Below are 19,152 nucleotides of genomic sequence, written 5' to 3'. Positions count from 1 at the left end.
TTGAAGGTTGTGGTGTTCGTGCTTCCCCCATCCAGGACCAGCTCCAGTTTTTTCGCCGCCCCAAGCGGCAAAGAAAAAAAAAAGACAAACCCGATTGAAGGACCTGCCACCGAATTGCTGCCAAAGACTGAAGCGGAGCAATTGAGCTGCCACTGAAGAGGACGAGAGGGACTGAAGGATCCGCCGCAGACCCAGATGTGCCGCCTCGCTAACGGACAGAGTGCCATCCCTTTCTATTGGCTGCCCCAGGCACCTGCTTCCTTCACTGGTGCCTGGAGCTGGCCCCCCCTCCATTCCCGATAATCTCAAATAGTCACCGAGGCAGAGACAGTTATTCTAGAACCTAATGGTTAGGGCACTCACTGGAGATGGGGCATGTTGGGGAAAAAAATAAGGTTCTGAATCCCCGTACCCCAATTAATATTATTTATATAAAGTTGAACAGCTTCAACTGAAGAGATTGAGAGCAAGACCTGCCCCAGAATACCCAATAGCTTGGGAGTTGGAGCATTCACCTCGGACGGGGAGACCAGAGTCCACATTGTTGTTGCAGAGTAGGAGTTTGAACCCATGTTCCTCACATCACAGGTGAGTTCCCAATCCAGTGGGTCAAAGGTGGAGGGGGGTCAGCACAAGCTCCTCCTCCTCTGGCCAGTTTGTGAATTTAGCTCTTGAAAATGCTCAGAAACAAGCATTTTGTTTGATCCAAAATTGACTTTTTCAATTGACTGAAAACTCTGAAAGTTTCGGATTCTGTTCAGGTCAAACAGTTTTCCTGATTTTTCAGAACTACTACCAAAGCAAAAAGTCAGTTATTCACCCAGCTCTATTTTCTAGTTTTTATTTTATACAAACACTTCTGTGTTTCCATGTTACATGCTCCACAAAGTACGACTGATCTCAGGCAGGTAACAGATTTTTTAGAGACCTCCCTATGCCCTGTGGTATAAACTGACATCTCTTTTTTTATTGCTAACAAAAAGTGAACTTTATGATGCAGTTCCTGTGCCTAGGGGGGGTAGCTGCATGGCAGCCCTGCACCCTAGCCCTGGGTTTGGTGCGGGCAGTGAATTTCATTTCCCATCCACCCCAAATAGGAAGGCTTCACATTCATGGAGTGAATTTCACCCTGAGCCCTCAGCTGTGATTTTCCAGTCAGTCAGTGCCTGAAGCCTCTGTGTGAGGGTTTAGCCTCTTTCAGTCAGTGCCTTGTGCCAGTAAATTAGTATTTATGAAACCCAAAATTCCAATAAAACACTCATCCATAGACCAAAGTCTGCAATGGAAGATTCCAAGCTAGTCATCATGTGTCAATCATTAGCTTTAGGTTTGATTTGTGGCTATTATTATGATCATTCTACAACTGCATGCTCAGCTAATGCTTTGCAGCCCAGAGTTTTGGGCATCTTCAGCCTGATTCACCACTCCATCATACCAGCTTTAAACCTTTTGAGTCCATTGACTTACCGAGAATTAGGACCCTTGTGTCTTGAGCCTCACACTCCCTCTGATATTTTGCCGTCCTTTATTTTCAGAGAAACTTCCCACCAGTCTCATGAGTGACTATTAACTCATTTTTCCTTCACTGTGTTTAAAGGCACCTTGGAATGACATGACTAATTTTAGTAACATTTGTTCTGTGTAAGCCATTTTGTCTTAGTTATCTAAATTAGATAATTTCATCTCTGTCAGGGCAACTTTGTGCGCTTTTATCACCCTGCTAACCCTCAGGATTGTCAGTGACTGCTCAGTCCCATTGGAAACCCTTAATTGGGGCAGCATTCTAAAGGTCATGTGTTGTTACTAAAAGGAAATCAGTTCTCTAGACAATTGTTGGTTATTAGAAAGCCTCATGAATATGTGCTCTAGATTGGGAGAAACCGTAGAGAGCCCTGATCCCAAAGACACCCATAAATATGAGGGTACTCTCATACATCGGCACATTCTCCGACCAGAATTCCCTAGCCTGCATTTGTGTGAGCCAACAATGGCAGTGTGTGCAATGAGATTGCTAGCATGGTCTTCCTTAACCCCCATGAACCAGACAGCAAACTCACTGATCAAACAGCCAGCTGATAATACCTGTTTGATCCTCACTGTCTGGGCTGGATTTGAACCTGAAGTCTAGAAGTAGATCTGCCGCCCGTCCTTCTACAACTGTGCAGAATGATACTGCAGCCTAGGAAGAGACATTGCAATGTATTATTCCCAAAGGTATCACCTTCCTGTGGAAGCACTCGTGGAACGTTACAGCATTGGAGGCATATTGGTAAGAAGGGCTAAAGACAAGTGGTATCCCACAGGCACTGTAATACATGCACTAGATCAGCTGTGGCCAAACAGTGGCTTGTGAGTCACGTGTGGCTCTTTGCAGTTAAAGTGCAGTTCGTGGAGCGCTCCCCTTAGCCCCCATTCTCCACCCACCAGACTGGGCAGGGGGAGCTTGGGGCTTCTGCCCTACAGGGAGGTGGTGGGACCAGGGGGCTTCTGCCCTCTAGGGAGGTGGTCTCAGGGCTGTAGCCCTGAGCCCCAGCATGTGCTGTCCCACAGGGCAGGTTGTGCGTGTCTTGCAGCACTCAAACTTCTGAGGGTTATCATATGCAGCTCGCAGGGTCAGGAAGTTTGGCCACCCCTGCACTAGATGATAACTTGCTGATAGTCTAAGAAATGAGCTCAAAGTTCTTTTTTTATATACTTCACTTGATCTTACCCAAGGTAAGACCCAGTCATTATGATGCCATTCTTAGTCAGCATGGTTCCACCCTTCCCCACACCTTCCGGCGTTTCAGTGCTTGAAGTTACATTTTATCACTAATTTATACACATTGTTAAAATATTTGTATTGGAGATGAGCTTGTGGCCATCCTCCCCTTATTAACAAAGTCAGAGTCATAAGTGAGGAGAATTTCTGAGATGCACATTTCCTAGTGGTTTTCACTGTGTTGGGTAATATTAAGCAAAAATTGGATGACTGTGGAATGTAATGTTACTGAGGTTTTAGTTTTATATCTGGGAGAGGCCAAACTGCCCTGTTTCAGGATAAGCAGGGCATTTTCCTGTTCTCCTACAGCAGAAATAGTTGACAGAAAAGGGGCCTAATTCTGACCTCACTTGCATAGGTGTAAATCAGGAGTAACTCCATTAAAGTCAGTGGAATTTTATGGATGTAAAAATGGTATGAAAGCAGGATCAGGCCAAAAAAAAGCTTCTTAAACTTGTATCATGGGCAACTTAAAATGTTTGCTACCCCCACTGGTGGCCTGCTTCTGGCTCTAACCAGCTGTGTCACTCTGGAGCCCACTGCCAGAATTACTTGTGACAATCAGATATATAGTGTTGGGGTCTGACTGTACACTGAATGGGTAGTAGGTACCCGGATAGATATTGGACAGAGTCATTACTCCAGCTCCCTTCAGGCAACAGGTTTTTTACAAATCTTGCCTCCATTCACTCACCTTTAATTCCAGCTTGGATCCTCTCTATTCCAACTTTCACCCGCTTCTGTGAAAGGACTTGGGCTCTGACAACCTCTTCCCAGTCAAACCTCAGGGCTGATACCCATCCACTCAAATGGCTTCAACTATTATCTCATAGCTGGTCACTCTCAAACCGGCTTTTCTCTCTGGGTTTGTGTCCATCTGCCCAGTGCTGTCTTTCAGCAAGGTATCTCCCTGGCATCGTCACTTGGATAGCTTGCCAATTACTCTAGTTTAATATGGCTAAACTTGAACTCCTTATTTTTTCTCTTAAACATTCCCATCTTGTCACTGTTGGTCCTGCATCCACTTGGCTGTTCGAGCTTACAATTGGGGGGTCATCTTTGATTCTGCCTTCTTATTCTGCCCAAACATCCAGGTCATGTCCAAATTCTCCATAGCCTATGAAAAATCCATCCCTTCTTCTGTCCTAACAGCAAGGGTGGCTGTCCATGTCCTCTCATTCTGATTACTAAAGCCTCCTCCTCTCCAATATCCCCGATGACCATATCAGACCCCACCAGTCCATCAAAATGCAGTTTCCACTTTACTGTTCTGCCTGTTCCTCCTACTGTGTCAAGCCCTCCCATTCTGGCCCCTAACGTGGGCTTCCCATGCTAAACACATTCTCACTATCAAAGCCCTGCACAGCTCCACTGTGGCCTCCCTCCCTCATCTCATTTATCACTTCCCCCCCATGGATGCAAGTCATTGTACCCTGCTTGTTCCCTTTTCTCAACACCTATCTCTACTGGATTACCACCCTCTAGTAATTCTGAGCCTTCCTAAGTGAGTCACTTGTTTGAAAATGCCCAAATGAAGTGATCCACCAATACTGAAGACTCACCTCCCAGTTATACCTCCCTTTGGGATTCCCAGTCCACCCAGACCTTTGCCTGTCTTCCTTTGTGTTTGTACGTTCTAGGGAGCATGACTAGCGCAGTCCAGGTTTACTTGGTCCTGCGTTAGCATAGGGGTTGGGACTTGATGGCTTCTTGAGGGCCCTTCTAGCTCTACGTTTCTATGATTTTATGACTCAGCAGTGACTAGGAGTCGGAGAAGTACACTTTACATTTGGAGACGTACACATCAGTTAATAAATTCAAGGCACATCTGAATTTTTCTAATCATTAAGACATGCTTGAACCACTTGTGGTTTTTATTTAAGTATTTATTCATTTTTACCCGGCCCAAAAATCTGCCATCTTCTTTAAAGTATTGTTTCAGAAATGACACAAACAGGCATTCCAAATAGTGTCTTGCATAGGACTAGAACATAACCCATGTGGGTAGGTTTATTTTTCTGTAGAATAGAATTTTACTGTTACTTTTGATTGGGATATTAGTTATATTTTTCTTTGTAATGTGGGAGATCTGGTTTTACTGCATAGCTGTGATAATGTGCATGCTAGCAGGCTGAATTCTGTTTTCTCTACCAACATATCTGCACCAAAAAAGAGCCCAGGATAAAAATAATGTTCCTTGCTCCTTGTGTTATTCTCAGATAGGGCCTGATTCTGCAGCATTTACTCATACTGAGTAACATCACATTAGTAGTCCCAATTAACTTTAATGATGTTTGTCTGCACACATAAAGGTTAGATATTGTATGGTGATGAGCAGGTTAAGAGGGCCAAAGGGCCTAAGTGGTCTCCTGTGACCTGATAGCTTTGTTCAGAATTCTGTCCCACCACACATGCAGCTGAATGTTCTGCAAGTCAGTTCCGTTTAAATGCCGGGGAGAAGAAGAGCATGCTGCAGTGTTTGAAAAATGTTGCTGTACTAAGAATCAGCGAACATGCCTCAGATGCAAACAAAGCAGGTTCTAACTCTTAAGTCTTATTTTTCCCATAAAAAATTAATGTTATGCAGATTTTCTCCTCATCCAGTGAAACAATTACATTCATAACTGAACTTTGTTAGTATTCAGGGAACCCCAATAGGCTGTTAGAATTGGGCAGATAACAGAGCTTACATATAGCATATTGGCTTTGTCATTGCTAATCATAGAATATTAGGGTGGGAAGGGATCTCAGGAAGTCATCTAGTCTAATTCCCTGCTCAAAGCGGGACCAGTCCCCAGATTTTTACCCTAGTTCCCCAAATGGCCCCCTCAAGGATTGAACTCATAACCCTGGGTTAGCAGGCAACTGCACAAACCACTGAGCTATCTCATCCCCCCAATCTATCACCCAACTTCCCTTCCATGGGTCAAAAATAGGACTTAGCATTGAAAGTTACTGGCAACATTAACCATGGCCCAACTGGTACATTATTCCATAATAAATCTGGTACAATTGGAGCTGTGGGTACTAAACATCTCTGAAAAAGCAAGCCTTTATCTTCTCTGGACCTTTATTTGCCCCTCTTTAAAAGATTCACTTGCCTCTTAGGTATCCATGTGGAAAGTGCAAGATAATTTTTATTATAATCCCATAAAAATGTGGCTTTTGGCTGGTTTCACCAGCAGAAGGCTTTTGCACAACCGTAGACCACACAAAAGCCAACTAATAGAAGGCACCAATCCTACAGTTAATAAGATGGAAATCCTTACAGAAGAAATGTGTAGGTGAAAAAACTGAGTAGTTTAGATGTTTCTGAAATCTACTAGCCAGGGCTGGCTCCAGGTTTTTTGCCGCCAATGAAGCAAAAAAAAAAAAGCCAAAAAAATGGAGTGCTGCCACGGAAGCAAAGTGCCACCCCTCAAAGGGCCAGAGCGCTGCCTCTTAAATAGTGTTCCCCCCAACACATGCTTGGAACGCTGGCGCCTAGAGCTGTCCCTGCTAGTAGCCTTTGGCCAGTTCTGTTCAGAGGGCTGTCTCCAGAGGTATGAACAGTCTGCATCTTCTTAAGACAACATGGGTGAAGAAAGTGATCAGATATTGCTACATAAAAGAAAGAAGGTCTCTTTCAGATGAGCAAAAAAATATATGTAATCTCCATTCACAAAATAGTGTGACAAGAACTGAAGACTCAAGGTGGAAACTGTGGTGTAATTAGAAGCAGAAGAGAATCACTGGGGCATTTATGAACAGCAAGTCAGAAGGTTTTGCAGAACTTTTGGGAGAATCTCCTCCTTCAGCTCAAACAGCAACCGTCTGCTTTCGCACAGCTATTGCTCCCACCAGTTTAATACCAGGCCACCAATTATGTGAGTTTTTCATAGGTGTCCTTGTATAAACTCAAGGTTTGCATCTTAGTTTTCAGTTCACACTGAAGAAAATGTAACATAGGAGTATGGCTTTAATTACCAATTGCACAACCAGGTTTTTATATATTTTCCTGATCTTTCATGTCTTGCATTATGGGCTATGACAAAGCAATGAAATCACCTTCTTTACAGAGCTGCATAACATAAGAGGTGAAACCTCAAAGGAAAAATGGAATATGGCAATCTTTAAGGAAAATCCGTGTAGCAAGAACACATTCCAACCAGACATGATGGGAATTATGAGCTGTTAATACTTACAGCACATTTTAATCTCTAACAGTCTAATGGAAGGGCTTTTTGGTCAGAATTCATGTTCTAGCAAGAATTAATTGCTATCAACAGTAAAATCACATAGACAGTTCTGCAAAAGCTAACTGGACTGTGATTTGTATTTGAATGTGTTTGGCTCTGAAGGCACGTCTTCTGATCCTGTAGCTTCTTGTTCAGGACAGGAGAGGCTTGTTTATAGACATTATCAATAAGAATCTGTGTCCAGATATCTTGTAATAAATGGGAAATGCTATCACAATCCTGCTTTTGCACACTCAGGGTTAACACATTTATTGACTTTGAATATTTTTCAAGCAAGTGGCACAACATTATTTAGCTGATACATTTCATTTATCAATTAATAAATTGGATTTGGACAATTGGGAGAGCAGCTGGGAAAGTGATGCACATTAAGGCACTAACTGACTCAGTAAGAGAGATCAGAGTGTCACATTTATAATCTAATGATTACAGACCATGGTTACTAAACTGCTGGGTGACTGTAGATTAATACAGAAGGGGAACATATTGTACAAAGTAGCAGCTAAAACTTCCAGCAGTTTCGGTATTGCCATCAAATAATTTCCCCTCGCCTCACAATATGGCTCGTTTTGGGGTGCCATGTATTAAAGAACAGGCAGATTGTTCTTGCTTTCAAAAAGGTGGGTGGCTGAGCTCTATATAATTGAAACAAGGCAATCTGTAGAGAGACTGCAATTTCTGCTGGGAATTGAATTGCTAGAATTCACATTCCTTTGAGTCTAAAATAGCTAAATTGCACTAGGTTAGTGGTGAAGGAGAAAGCAGCTGGTTTCCTTCATTCTATAGGTGTGGGAAAAAAGAATCTGCTCTTAATCCCAGGGATTCTCTTACTCAAAATGATTCAAGTCCCTTGGGAGAGATGAGTACTATGGAGCTCTTGTTAGCCCCAGAGTGAATTTCCCTGGTGGAAAGTTGTCCTTTGTTCATGATGTCATGGTCAAATGGAACCAGAAATAAGAAACACTAGAAGACTTTTTGAAACATAATTATATGTGTATCGAGTAAATTTAAGATACCAGGTTTTCATCTCCTCTGACCTTTGTTACTGAGTTAATGAAAGAGCGAGATGAATCCACTTTAAACATAAGCTTAAAAATACCCATGAAATCCAGCCTTCATTATATCCAACCGCTTGGTTGATGTTTTGGCAGTTACCATCAAGCATATATAATATAATTTTGTGATAAAAGCTGAGTTTATAATGTCAGTCGGTTAAAATTATACAGAAAAATACTATTAAATACAACATTAGGATTCTGATAAACACCAAAGGGGCATTCTAGGAAGGGAAATTCTGATTTGAAGGTGACAAAGCTCCTCTAGCTCCCAGCTTAGCCACAGGAGACCCAAGTATGTATTGCCCATCATTCCACAGTAAGGCTGAGGTATCACTGGTGCCCTGAGTCCAGATTTTATATTTGTGAAATCATTCAGTGTACCAGGAAACAATGGCAATAAAGAGCTGGACTTATGACAAATAAAACTCCAAATTCTCTCTTTTAGTGGGTTTAAATCAAACATTAATATTATTGGAGTGTTGATGCACTCTGGATTTCCTAAGAAGAAGAGGTAGATAGTATTGAACTTGCAGTGCTGTATTTTGTGTTAGTAGAGTAATGGATCTCTATAATCATTGTGACAGACCCAGGCCAGTGGGGTAAAGGAGTCTGGTAGAGGGCAAATATACTGGTCACTGGATGAGTAGTTTTCTGTTCCCTGAATGACCAGAGCAGGGGCTGCAGTAGAGTAATCAGGAACCTGCTAGCAGAGGCAGCTCTAGACATTTCGTCGCCCCAAGCACGGCGGCATGCTCCGGGGGGCGCTCTGCCGGTCCCGCAGCGCCGGTGGACCTCCCGCAGGCATGCCTGTGGAGGGTCCACTGCTCCCGTGGTCCGCTGGCCCCGCGGCTTTGGTGGACTTCCCACAGGCATGCCTGTGGAGGGTCCACTGGTCCCGCAGTCCGCTGGTCCACCGAAGCTGTGGGACTAGCAAACCCTCTGCAGGCATGCCTGCGGGAAGTCCACTGGAGCCACCTGCCGCCCTCCCGGCGACCGGCAGAGTGCCTCCCATGGCATGCCGCCCCAAGCACGCGCTTGGCGTGCTGGCGCCTGGAGCCGCCCCTGCCTGCTAGAACCAATTAAGGCAGACAGGCTGATTAGAACACCTGCAGCCAATCAAGGCAGGCTAATCAGGGCACCTGGGTTTAAAAAGCTCACTCCAGTCAGGCAGGGGGGAGCCAGAGGAGAGGAAGTGCGTGTGAGGAGCTGGGAGCAAGAGGCGCAAGGAGCTGAGAGTGAGAGGGTGTGCTACTGGAGGACTAAGGAGTACAAGCGTTATCAGACACCAGGAGGAAGGTCCTGTGGTGGGGAAGTAGCCCAGAGAGTTGTAGCTGTCATGCAGCTGGTACAGGAGGCACTATAGACAGCTGCAATCCACAGGACCCTGGGCTGGAACCCGGAGTAGAGGGTGGGCCCAGGTTCCCCCCAAACCTCCCAATTCCTGATCAGACACAGGAGGAGTTGACCCAGACTATGGGGAAGATCACTGAGGAGAGCAAATCTGCCAATAAGCGCAGGACCCACCAAGGTAGAGGAGGAACTTTGTCACACCATGAACAGGAATTCTTTTGATGTTGCATGAATATCTATTGTTTCCCCATTGTAATGGCATTGGAAAAAGGTTTGTAGTTTTCAGAAAGGGTTTGACTTACTATAGATCTAACGAAAGATGAACTTCCTTTTTTATGTATTTATTTCTTGTATTTCTAGCAAAAGTCAGAGCTGCCAATATTTCGCTATAATCTTCACAGATATTGGTGTTAATTCCATACATTCCTGCAAGAAATTCCACCCCTTTTTTGTGTGTGTGCGTGTGCTTAAAGGCTATCTACTGATTCTTCAGATTATATAGAATAATTCTACACAACAATTTCCTAGACATGTATTGAAATCAATGGATTTTTGTATATTTAGCATAACAAGGAAAAGAAAGCAGCAAAGAGTCCTGTGGCACCTTATAGACTAACAGAAGTTTTGGAGCATGAGCTTTCATGGGTGAAGAAGTGGGTATTCACCCACGAAAGCTCATGCTCCAAAACTTCTGTTAGTCTATAAGGTGCCACAGGACTCTTTGCTGCCTTTACACATCCAGACTAACACGGCTACCCTGTCTGATATATAAGGAAAAGAAAAGATTTTGGCAATAATGTTAACCACTGGTATTCATCTTGGAGGAGGCACAGGGGCCATTCATTTCATATATTTCAAGTATTGAATAACCTCCATCCAGGCAATGTGTCCTTTTGTTCTTTTTTATTTTTATAAGCAGATCCTGGAGCACGTGAGGTAAGATGTCTATTAGTAGAAGAAGAATGGAGCTGAATTCCTTTGTTTTATGTGGTGTAGGTTAGGTTTTGCTTTGCCTGCACACATTGCTTACTGTCTCCCAGGTGAAAAGAGAGTCTCCTTCTGTGTGCTTTAATATGGGTCATCATTTCTAGAACCCGATACTTGTTAGCAAACTGTTAATTTCATGTTGTTCTGCTTTTTGCTAGTGTGCCTTTATTGTAGGGTGGGCAGCCAGGACTTAACATGTGATACAGAAGAAGAGAGAAGGTTATTTAAATCTAGGTTGATGACTTTTCCAGTAACCATTTGTCTGAGGTTCTTTTTGTTTTGTTTTATTTTTAAGTAGTAAAGTGCTTTGTTTCTCTGTAACTTATGTGAATAGTGCTATATATATTTATAACGTGCTACTTCTTTAACTAGTGCATGAGTAAGAGAAGATCCCGAAAGAAGGAAAATGTATATTTTGCGATTCCATGTAAAATGTTTGTCGCAGTGGCTTACACTATCTTTAAATTAGAAAAAAGAAATCTAAACTGACAAGTTCTGAAGAAAGTTTTGCTTCAGTATATCTAACATGCTATTAATCTCTGAGAATTGGATATAGAATGGAAACATGGGTAGGTGCTGTCTTCAGCATCATTTGAATGACTCTGCATCATTTACTGGATTCAGCCATGATGGTGAATCCGGGAAGCATGGAGTAAAAGAACTTTGAAAAAAACTGCTGAAATGAAACTTTTTCTTGTGGTTAAATAACCAGCCAGTTGGAATTGAGCAGTGTTTTCTTAGGGTGGCAGAACAGTTGGAAAAACTGTTGGATTATTTTTGGCAGTGGCATGTATCTTATAACTATCATTAGTGTTGCTAAACTAACAGGCTACATTGAAAGGGTTATTATTTTACTAGTACATTCTTACTAAAATATAATTTACTCAGTTCTATAGCATGACAGTTTTGTTTTTAGGGTTTGATATAACTTAACAAATTCATGTAATTGTAATTTGCCTTATTCTGAAATTTTCTCTATAACAAACTCCATACTGTAGACTGTGGACCATAATCTGCGTTACAGTAATGAATCTGGACATTGGCCACCTCATGTTATCAAAGTGATGCAAGGTCCTTCATCTGACAAATCAAAAGGCTCCAACAGACCATGATGCTATCTGAGCTACTCCCAGGTTTAGTTAGTGCAAGCCCCATACTAAAAGTGCTTTGGAAATTTTCAATTAAACTATTAATAAGAAGTAACCTTGCCTTCTTGATTTTTTAAGAGCCACGCTATCAACCAAATCCCACAACCTCACTTCCTGATGTGCAGCTCCTGTTAATGAAAACAGGGGGCTTGTGCAGGGGCAGCCAAAAGCATAGTTTGACTCCATGGATTTGGCCTATGAAATTTCAGTTTAAAAATAACTTGATTAAAAAAAAATTCTAAAGCTTCTTTAATGCCTTGGTGCCAGGTGGATGATCCTCTCACTGAGCACACCCACACTAGCGGGGCCTAGTTCTGCCACCTTTACCCACATTGAAACCGAATGGACCACTTGCAGAGTAAGGTCAGATGCAGTCTGAGGGAGGTTGGCACAATCAGCCACTGAATAAGTTAAACTGGCCAAAATTTACTTTCCATTGACTTCAGTGGCATACGTGTGCTTAAAGTTAAGCAAGTGCTTTCATGCTTTGTTGTTCTTCAAGGCCAGTGCCCGCAGAGTCATCGAGTGCTGTGCTTCAGACATCTCCTATGCCATGAAATTAGCAAAAAAAAAATCATAGTTCGAAGTGCCCTGCAAGTGAGCTTCCTGCCTGCCAGGTCTTGCTCCTGTGCTGCTTCTAACAATGGGGAAAGGTTATTTGAAAAGCGTATTTTCTGAATGATTATTGACACAGATACTTTCATTCCTCTAGCAGAATCCAGACTAGGTTGTTCAGAGATTCTTAGCTGTGCAGTCAGACTGGCCTGATGGCATGCTGCATCCAACTTCAGCTCAGAGTCTGGAGGCACTAAAGACCTTGCCTGGGAGCAGCTTTCCGTTCAATGCACACAGAGGTAAGCTCAGTAGTAACTGCTATATCAAAACAGACCAGCCTCCTGTCTCTGGCAGTGACTTGTACCCGCTGCATCAGAGGAGAAGTAGAAGAGTAAATAAATAATAATACACTTGATCAACTGTACAACCAGGTGTCGAAAGAGCAGATTTTTTTTCTTAGCCGAAAGAGTGCTCGGTTTATACTCTGAAGCTGGAAGACCAACAGACCCTGTCATTTTTACTTTTGTCAGTTTATTTGCACTTAATATTCTTAGTTTTGTAAGCACCTAATTTGTTATGACTCTTAGTAAGTGATTTTCCTCAACAATATCATCTAGCAGCAAACTCCCAGGTGAACTAAACAGATCATTAAAAAAAATTGATTAGTTGCCTTTTAATTTCATTGAGTCTTTCCTTCTTCTAGCAGAATTACATCATTTGTGGGAAATATTTACTAATTACTGTATTATAATGGAAGCTGAGCCATTCTGAAGTCACATCTGTTATGCAGTACTCTCCATTGCAGTATTTACATTTTTAGTATTGAAAGGTTTGTGATGACCCACATGGCTATATTTGCTAAGAGGTGTCCCTGAATTTCATGCCTAAAGGTTGCAGCTCTGTAAAACCTCTCTGAAGCTCAGATGCACTTGGCATACACTTTACACATTTTCAAAGAGCAGCACTTAAGAGTCAAATACAGGGCTGCCGGGGGGAAGGGCAAGTGGGACAATTTGCCCCAAGCCCCGGGCCCTGTACGGGCCCCCATGAGAATATAATATTCTATAGTACTGCAACTTTGTTTTATGGAAGGGGCCCTGAAATTGAATTGCTTTGCCCCAGGTCCTCTGAATCCTCTGGGCAGCCCTGGTCACGTATGTACTAAGCATGTGAATGGAAGAACAGAAACAAACAAACCTTGTGGAATGGCCATTTACGTAAGACAGCAAATCCATATTTCACACACTTCAAGGTCTCCTTGGGCTTTACATTTATTTTGCACATACAATTAACTGTGATTGAGGTACACATTGCATACAATTAACTGTGATTGAGGTACACATTGCTTTAATCCTTCATCTTCCACTTCCCATAAACAAATGGAGAGATCCAGTTTTGAAAATGCTTTCTCAAGGTTAAAAAATAACTATTCCGCTACCTCAATATAACGCCACTTGATATAACACAAATTCGGATATAACGCAGTAAAGCAGCGCTCCAGGGGGCGGGCCTGCGCACGCCGATGGATCAAAGCAAGTTCAATATAACACAGTTTCACCTATAACACGGTAAGAGTTTTTGGCTCCCAAAGACAGCATTATATTGAGGTAGAGGTGTACCAAAAACCCCAAACAAATAGCTTTGTCCTGGTTAGTCCTACCTCACACTATGCTGCTTGCACAGTACTTGCTACAGTGAAGAGAAATATGGAGCAATGCAATTATAAAGTTGGGGGATGGGGAAAAAAAATTGGAGATGGTTTCAATTTTGTGTTAGTAGGTTTAAAGCACAGACTACAATGATGTTAGTAACTGTGTAATAAAAGAGCTGGAGGAAGGGAGATAAATCATTCTTTACATGTTGCTGCATTTTAGTGAATTCTGAATCACACAAAAGCAGAAAACAGGCTTTTACTGGCATCGCTAAGCTCTTTCCTATAGAAGGAAAGTATAAACAAAGGGTCTATATGTAAATACATTTGGTTGAGGCTGCTGTGGGGGTGTTTAAACTACGTCTGGATTTTGTTCTGCAGACCTTTTTCAATAACATCTCTGTTGAAAAAAGAAAACTCTTTAGCGATGTTGTGAACCATCTGACTTTAATTTGAGTTGGAGAACTGGAGGTTACTTGTAGACTCACATGGCTATAGTGCTACTCCCACCTCCAAATTCTATTTCCTTACACAGACGATGCCTGTGTAGCACAAGCCGAATGTGGGAAGAAGGCAGCCTCGGGTCCTACTAAATGAGGTTAGGTTTGGGATGGTGAAGATTTTCAGTGCAGCAAAACCTGCCTCTCGCTCCAACATTCAGTCTCCACTTAATCCAGTTTGGTCACTGCACTGAGAATTGCTAAAGTGGCTCTTGGCCTCTCTCTCTCCCCTTATTGCAGGGACTTTCGCATCATTACCGTCTTCAGTAACTCCTTCCATTTGGCATCTTCGGCTCGCTTCTTGAATCCATCAGATCATCCAGTCCTGCACAAACTCAGCTGGTTAGTTCTATCCAGCTCTTATCTCAGATAGCAGTTTCCTCATAGGCTCCTGAGTTCTCCATGAGATCCCGGTCTTAGCATAAGCATAAAAACTTAACAAGTACTCTAGTAATCCTCCCAATTTTAGGCTAGGGAAGGCTGAGCAGAAAGGAAGGGGGGAGCTTTAGTTATAAGTGATCCATGTCCAGAAAAATATTAAAACATTATGGGAAATTAGAGCTACACTGCAGAGTTTGAATTTTCCCCTGTGAAATCATGTTTGTCCAGTCAGTGCGTGCCTGCCGGACATGCAGTGAAATCCAAGGCAGCTGAAACATGTCAGGCAAAATGAGACACTGAGACAGGGGAGGAGTCTGGCTTGGTAGTTTTTGTTCTGTTTATGCCCTGTCTCTACTTATTAATGCTTTGCAGGGGAAACCCAATGTCTGCCCTTAAGTGCAATTTCAGATTATGTTTCAAATGTCTTTCTTATTCATAGGATGCCTACTACTGATTCATTACCTAACACACGACTGTGTTGCCTAATGCAGCTTTCACTGTCACTGAATTTATGGCATAACGTTGTTCTTGAAGAATTTTTAGAAATTGATTTTGCATTTTTTCCACACCCAAACAGATGTGCATATTCTCCAGCTTCCAGAGCGACGAGCCCTGGCCTTGTTTCTCTATTCAGTGATGTCTTGAACTTGAACTTGCTCATGACTGTCCGAATAAAGAAGGGTGTTTCGCTACCCGTAACTCCCAGTGCTGTGGCCAAGATGGCCCCAGAGTGGCAGTAGCCATTGTGAAAGAGTTTGAGAAAAATATCAATGGAGATAAGTACTCCAGAGAACACCTTCTTATCCTATGGTCTCCACATTAATAACCCCAAACAAGTGCTTCATATATAATGTTCTAATAACAAATACCAAAGGAATTAATTATAATCCAGCCATTATTTCCTTGGATTACCACTTTATTAAGCACATTAGTGCTGTTTGAATGAGCTTTTCTGGAAGAACATCTGGGACTCACATGAATACCTGATGAGATCTGTATGATCAGCATTACAGTACTAAATATCCAGCAAATTCATTGTCATTAGCAGCATTAGATCAATAAATACCCGTCAAGGTCAGAGTGGGCACTTTTCATGTAGCACAAGTGCTTTCGGTTCACGTCCCTGTCACTTGTAGTAACCCTCAGTTTTTGTTTCATTCTAGGTGCATAGCGTAATGTCCATGCTGTACTACACTCTGATTATAGCTTTTTTGCTCGGCATACAGGCAGCACCAAAGTCAGAGGACAATGCTCCATGGGGGTTTCCTGCAGGACCCACCATTCCAAATATCCTTCGGACTCAAGCAAATCACATTCCCAAGGCAGCTCAACACACGGCCGCTTATCACCTTGCTGGGAAGGTAGACAGCAGAGAAGCTGGACAGGCAGCAAACATCACTGTGGATCCAAAGCTTTTCAGAAAGAGACGATTCCGGTCCCCTCGGGTTCTGTTCAGTACGCAGCCCCCTCCAGTGTTGGGGGATGGGCAGAACATGGAGTATCTGGACAGTACAGATTCTCTTAATAGGACTATTCGAACCAAGCGGACTGCTCATCCTGTGCTGCACCGGGGAGAATTCTCAGTTTGTGACAGTGTCAGCATGTGGGTTGGGGACAAAAGCACAGCTACTGACATCAAAGGCAAAGAGGTGACAGTGCTGGGAGAGGTGAACATTAACAACAATGTTTTCAAGCAGTACTTTTTCGAAACCAAATGCAGGGACCCTAAGCCAGTCTCCAGTGGGTGCAGGGGAATTGATGCTAAGCACTGGAATTCCTACTGCACCACCACGCACACCTTTGTCAAAGCACTGACAATGGAAGGCAAGCAAGCAGCCTGGAGATTTATCCGAATCGATACCGCATGTGTGTGCGTGCTCAGCCGGAAAACAGTGAGACCCTGAGATGGAACAAACACTCATGCCCACATCCTCCCATCCCCCCCCTACCTCAGCCTGTAAATTATTTTAAATTATAAGGACTGCATGATATATTTATAGTTTATACAGTAAAGAAAGAACCTCGCTATTTATTAAACTCTTTTGCAAACTCTTTGTGTGTTGCACACTTAATTAAATGACGTAACAATCTTTTGGGGAAATGTTCATCCCTGCCTTGTCAGCCACAGAGTTTGGCCATTAAAATGCTGTTTTCACCAGTTCTATGAAAAACAAACATTTTGCACTTTTCATCTCCCCCTCCCCCCTCTTTTTCACAAAAAGCCATTTTTCACAGGCAAAACCTGCCCTTTTGGTGTGAAAATCTGTGGCTTGTTCCAGAATGTTGTTATGTTCTCCAACTCATGCAAGTGTGAAAAAACCCACAGAAATATTGCTGGTTTTACCCCCATTCTTCTACTCAGTCATTAGGATCCTAGGAATTGTTGAGGCAATGCACCATAGTTTTATACCAATATGGATATTTCAGAGTAAAATTCTCAGTGTGCCTGAAAAAGTTGCCAAATATTTCAATTATGAAAGTAACCAACTCTAACTTATGTTAGAGAAAAGAAGACTATGACTTCACCCAGGATGCAGATGTTTGTCTGATAATGGCATCATTTATGAGTTGTACTAGACTGATGGGGCTAATGATATTTTTAATCAGAAATCTCTATTTCCGGGAGTGTAAAACTTAACTGTAGGCATTCACTTAAAGCTGGATCTTGGCGACAGTGCCTTAATGTGGGAGCAAATGTTTTAAGGCAGCTAGAAAAAGATCTTTTGGCCATATTTCAGTACGAATGGTCCAAAAACAACCCTCCCATTTATGGTTTCTCTGCTCACACTCTCTTGGGAGCACTACGGTTTATAGACTTGGTGTAGCTGCCAGCCTGAGGCCTGTAATGTGTGTTCCAGCCATTGCAAGTTGAACAAAATCTACAAACTTTCCCATTGTTTCCTTTGGAAAAGCAGCCGCTCTCCCGCCAATAAACTGTTTCAAAGCAAGTATTCCAAGGACTTCTAGTGTGGTGTCTCCCATGCCCTAGAGGATGAACCCATCTCCCAACTTTCACTTCCTCCTCACAAATACTGTTATTTTCTCTAAAAAAATCTCCTTCATTGTTACCTGGCCTGTACAAACAGCAAAGAGGGACAACTTTTCACTCTTCACTCAATTCTTCACTTGCAGAGACATTGATCTTTGCATTGAAGGCCGCACGTTGTCTGAAACCAGCCCCAAACCCATCCTGTCTCACTGTCTTTTCACTAAGCAGGAAACAACCTAAACTAGACAAAATATTCTTTGTGTTAAAATAATGCCAGTTGGGCTGGCATCAGGAAGCATATACCACAAATTCTGACTGCCCATTGGGATGTACTATGTATCCTGTCCTGTCAGTCTGAGCCACCCTTGGGCTAATTTATCACATTCAAGCAGGAGTGTTTTCAGGCTTGAGAAGAACAGCAGCAAGCTGCTCTCCAGTCCCCTCTAGTAGCTGGTTATAGTGCAGAACAGAGGCACCAAATTAACATTTTTTGCTCTCACCAGCAAGGTAGATGCAAAGTTTGCATGTGCAGCTGTTAGGTGGAAGGCTGGGGGACAGAATCAAATGGTTCTCACTCTGACCCGTTCAAAGCCTCCAAAATCATTAATTCTTGCTCTGGGGAGGGATGTATGTGAAACAGGCACATTCCTGGTGTGATGGATAATGGTGCGGCCCGCAGCTACTCTGGGAATGGGTGCCCTTAACAGTGGCAGCTGTCACAATAAAATGCCCCCCCATGGGGTCCCCTGGGTCAGCACCAGCGTTGTATATTGCTAACACCTTTATATGCATTGAAAAGTATCTTGGGAAGGGTTAAAGGTGTGAGTGTGAAGTGGGAGGTTCCTTTGCAGGTTACAAGAAGCCAAAAGGGGAGGCAAGGAGAAAGGAATGGGTTACCTCAATGATCCAGCTAGGCCTGAAAATAAGGAACAAAACTGCAGCCCAATGCCAGTGCACACAAACAAGCTCTCTGCTGCAGCCAGAAGCTTGTATCTCAACCCCGGCCAGCCGTAAGAAAAAAAAACTGAGACAGACAGAACTGAAGGGGTTGCAAAACTAGTAAGATTGCAAAGGTCAGTGAATTGAAAAACAACAGTCTCATGACCCTGAAACCAGTGTGTTTTGGGTAAACTAAGGGAGCCGTGGAAGGCCAGTTCAGACTGGTACCAAGAGCATGGGGGACAAGGGTCCCTGGACGAAAATGCCCCCGGAAGAACCCAGGGCTTAAAACCCTCCCGAGAGCTCAAGCAAGTCAGAGATTTACAGCGGACCCTAGACGACCTGTGCACAGGGCAGAACTCTCGTCTACGCTTCCCCTCATCTTCTTCTTAAGTTACACCCAGGCTTGGCCAACCTTGGGTTGTGTGTGTGTAAGTATGAAAGTGGGTTAGGACTCAGGCACTAACGCTTTCTTCCTCCCTCTGAGTGACGTGGGGCATGCCCAGTACTCACTGCTGTTATTTGGTTAATAAAGCTTTAAATTTTAGTCACTTGGTGTGATCCTTCATCTCCTCCCCTAGCAACCCTGCAGCCT

General features: G+C 43.1%; 1 protein-coding gene across 4 annotated transcripts in view; it reads left to right on the top strand.

The window, feature by feature from the left end:
- The window catches only part of NGF (nerve growth factor), a 48,226-nt gene extending 31,578 nt beyond the window's left edge, over positions 1-16,648 (top strand). The window contains exons 2-4 of one of the 4 annotated variants that reach the window (XM_030562728.1): positions 12,255-12,396; positions 14,489-14,590; positions 15,793-16,648. In XM_030562728.1, coding sequence (XP_030418588.1) covers positions 15,805-16,533 — 729 coding nt within the window. In that variant the 5' untranslated portion in view covers positions 12,255-12,396; positions 14,489-14,590; positions 15,793-15,804 and the 3' untranslated portion in view covers positions 16,534-16,648. The remainder of the gene's footprint in view (positions 1-12,254; positions 12,397-14,488; positions 14,591-15,792) is intronic. The other 3 variants (XM_030562727.1, XM_030562730.1, XM_030562726.1) reach the window with 3 other exon arrangements.
- Positions 16,649-19,152: the final 2,504 nt, after the last annotated feature.

Source organism: Gopherus evgoodei, chromosome 4, assembly GCF_007399415.2.
Source record: "Gopherus evgoodei ecotype Sinaloan lineage chromosome 4, rGopEvg1_v1.p, whole genome shotgun sequence".
NCBI lineage: Eukaryota > Metazoa > Chordata > Testudines > Testudinidae > Gopherus > Gopherus evgoodei.
Note: the sequence above shows the minus strand (reverse complement) of the source record. Positions and strands in the feature narration are given on the sequence as shown.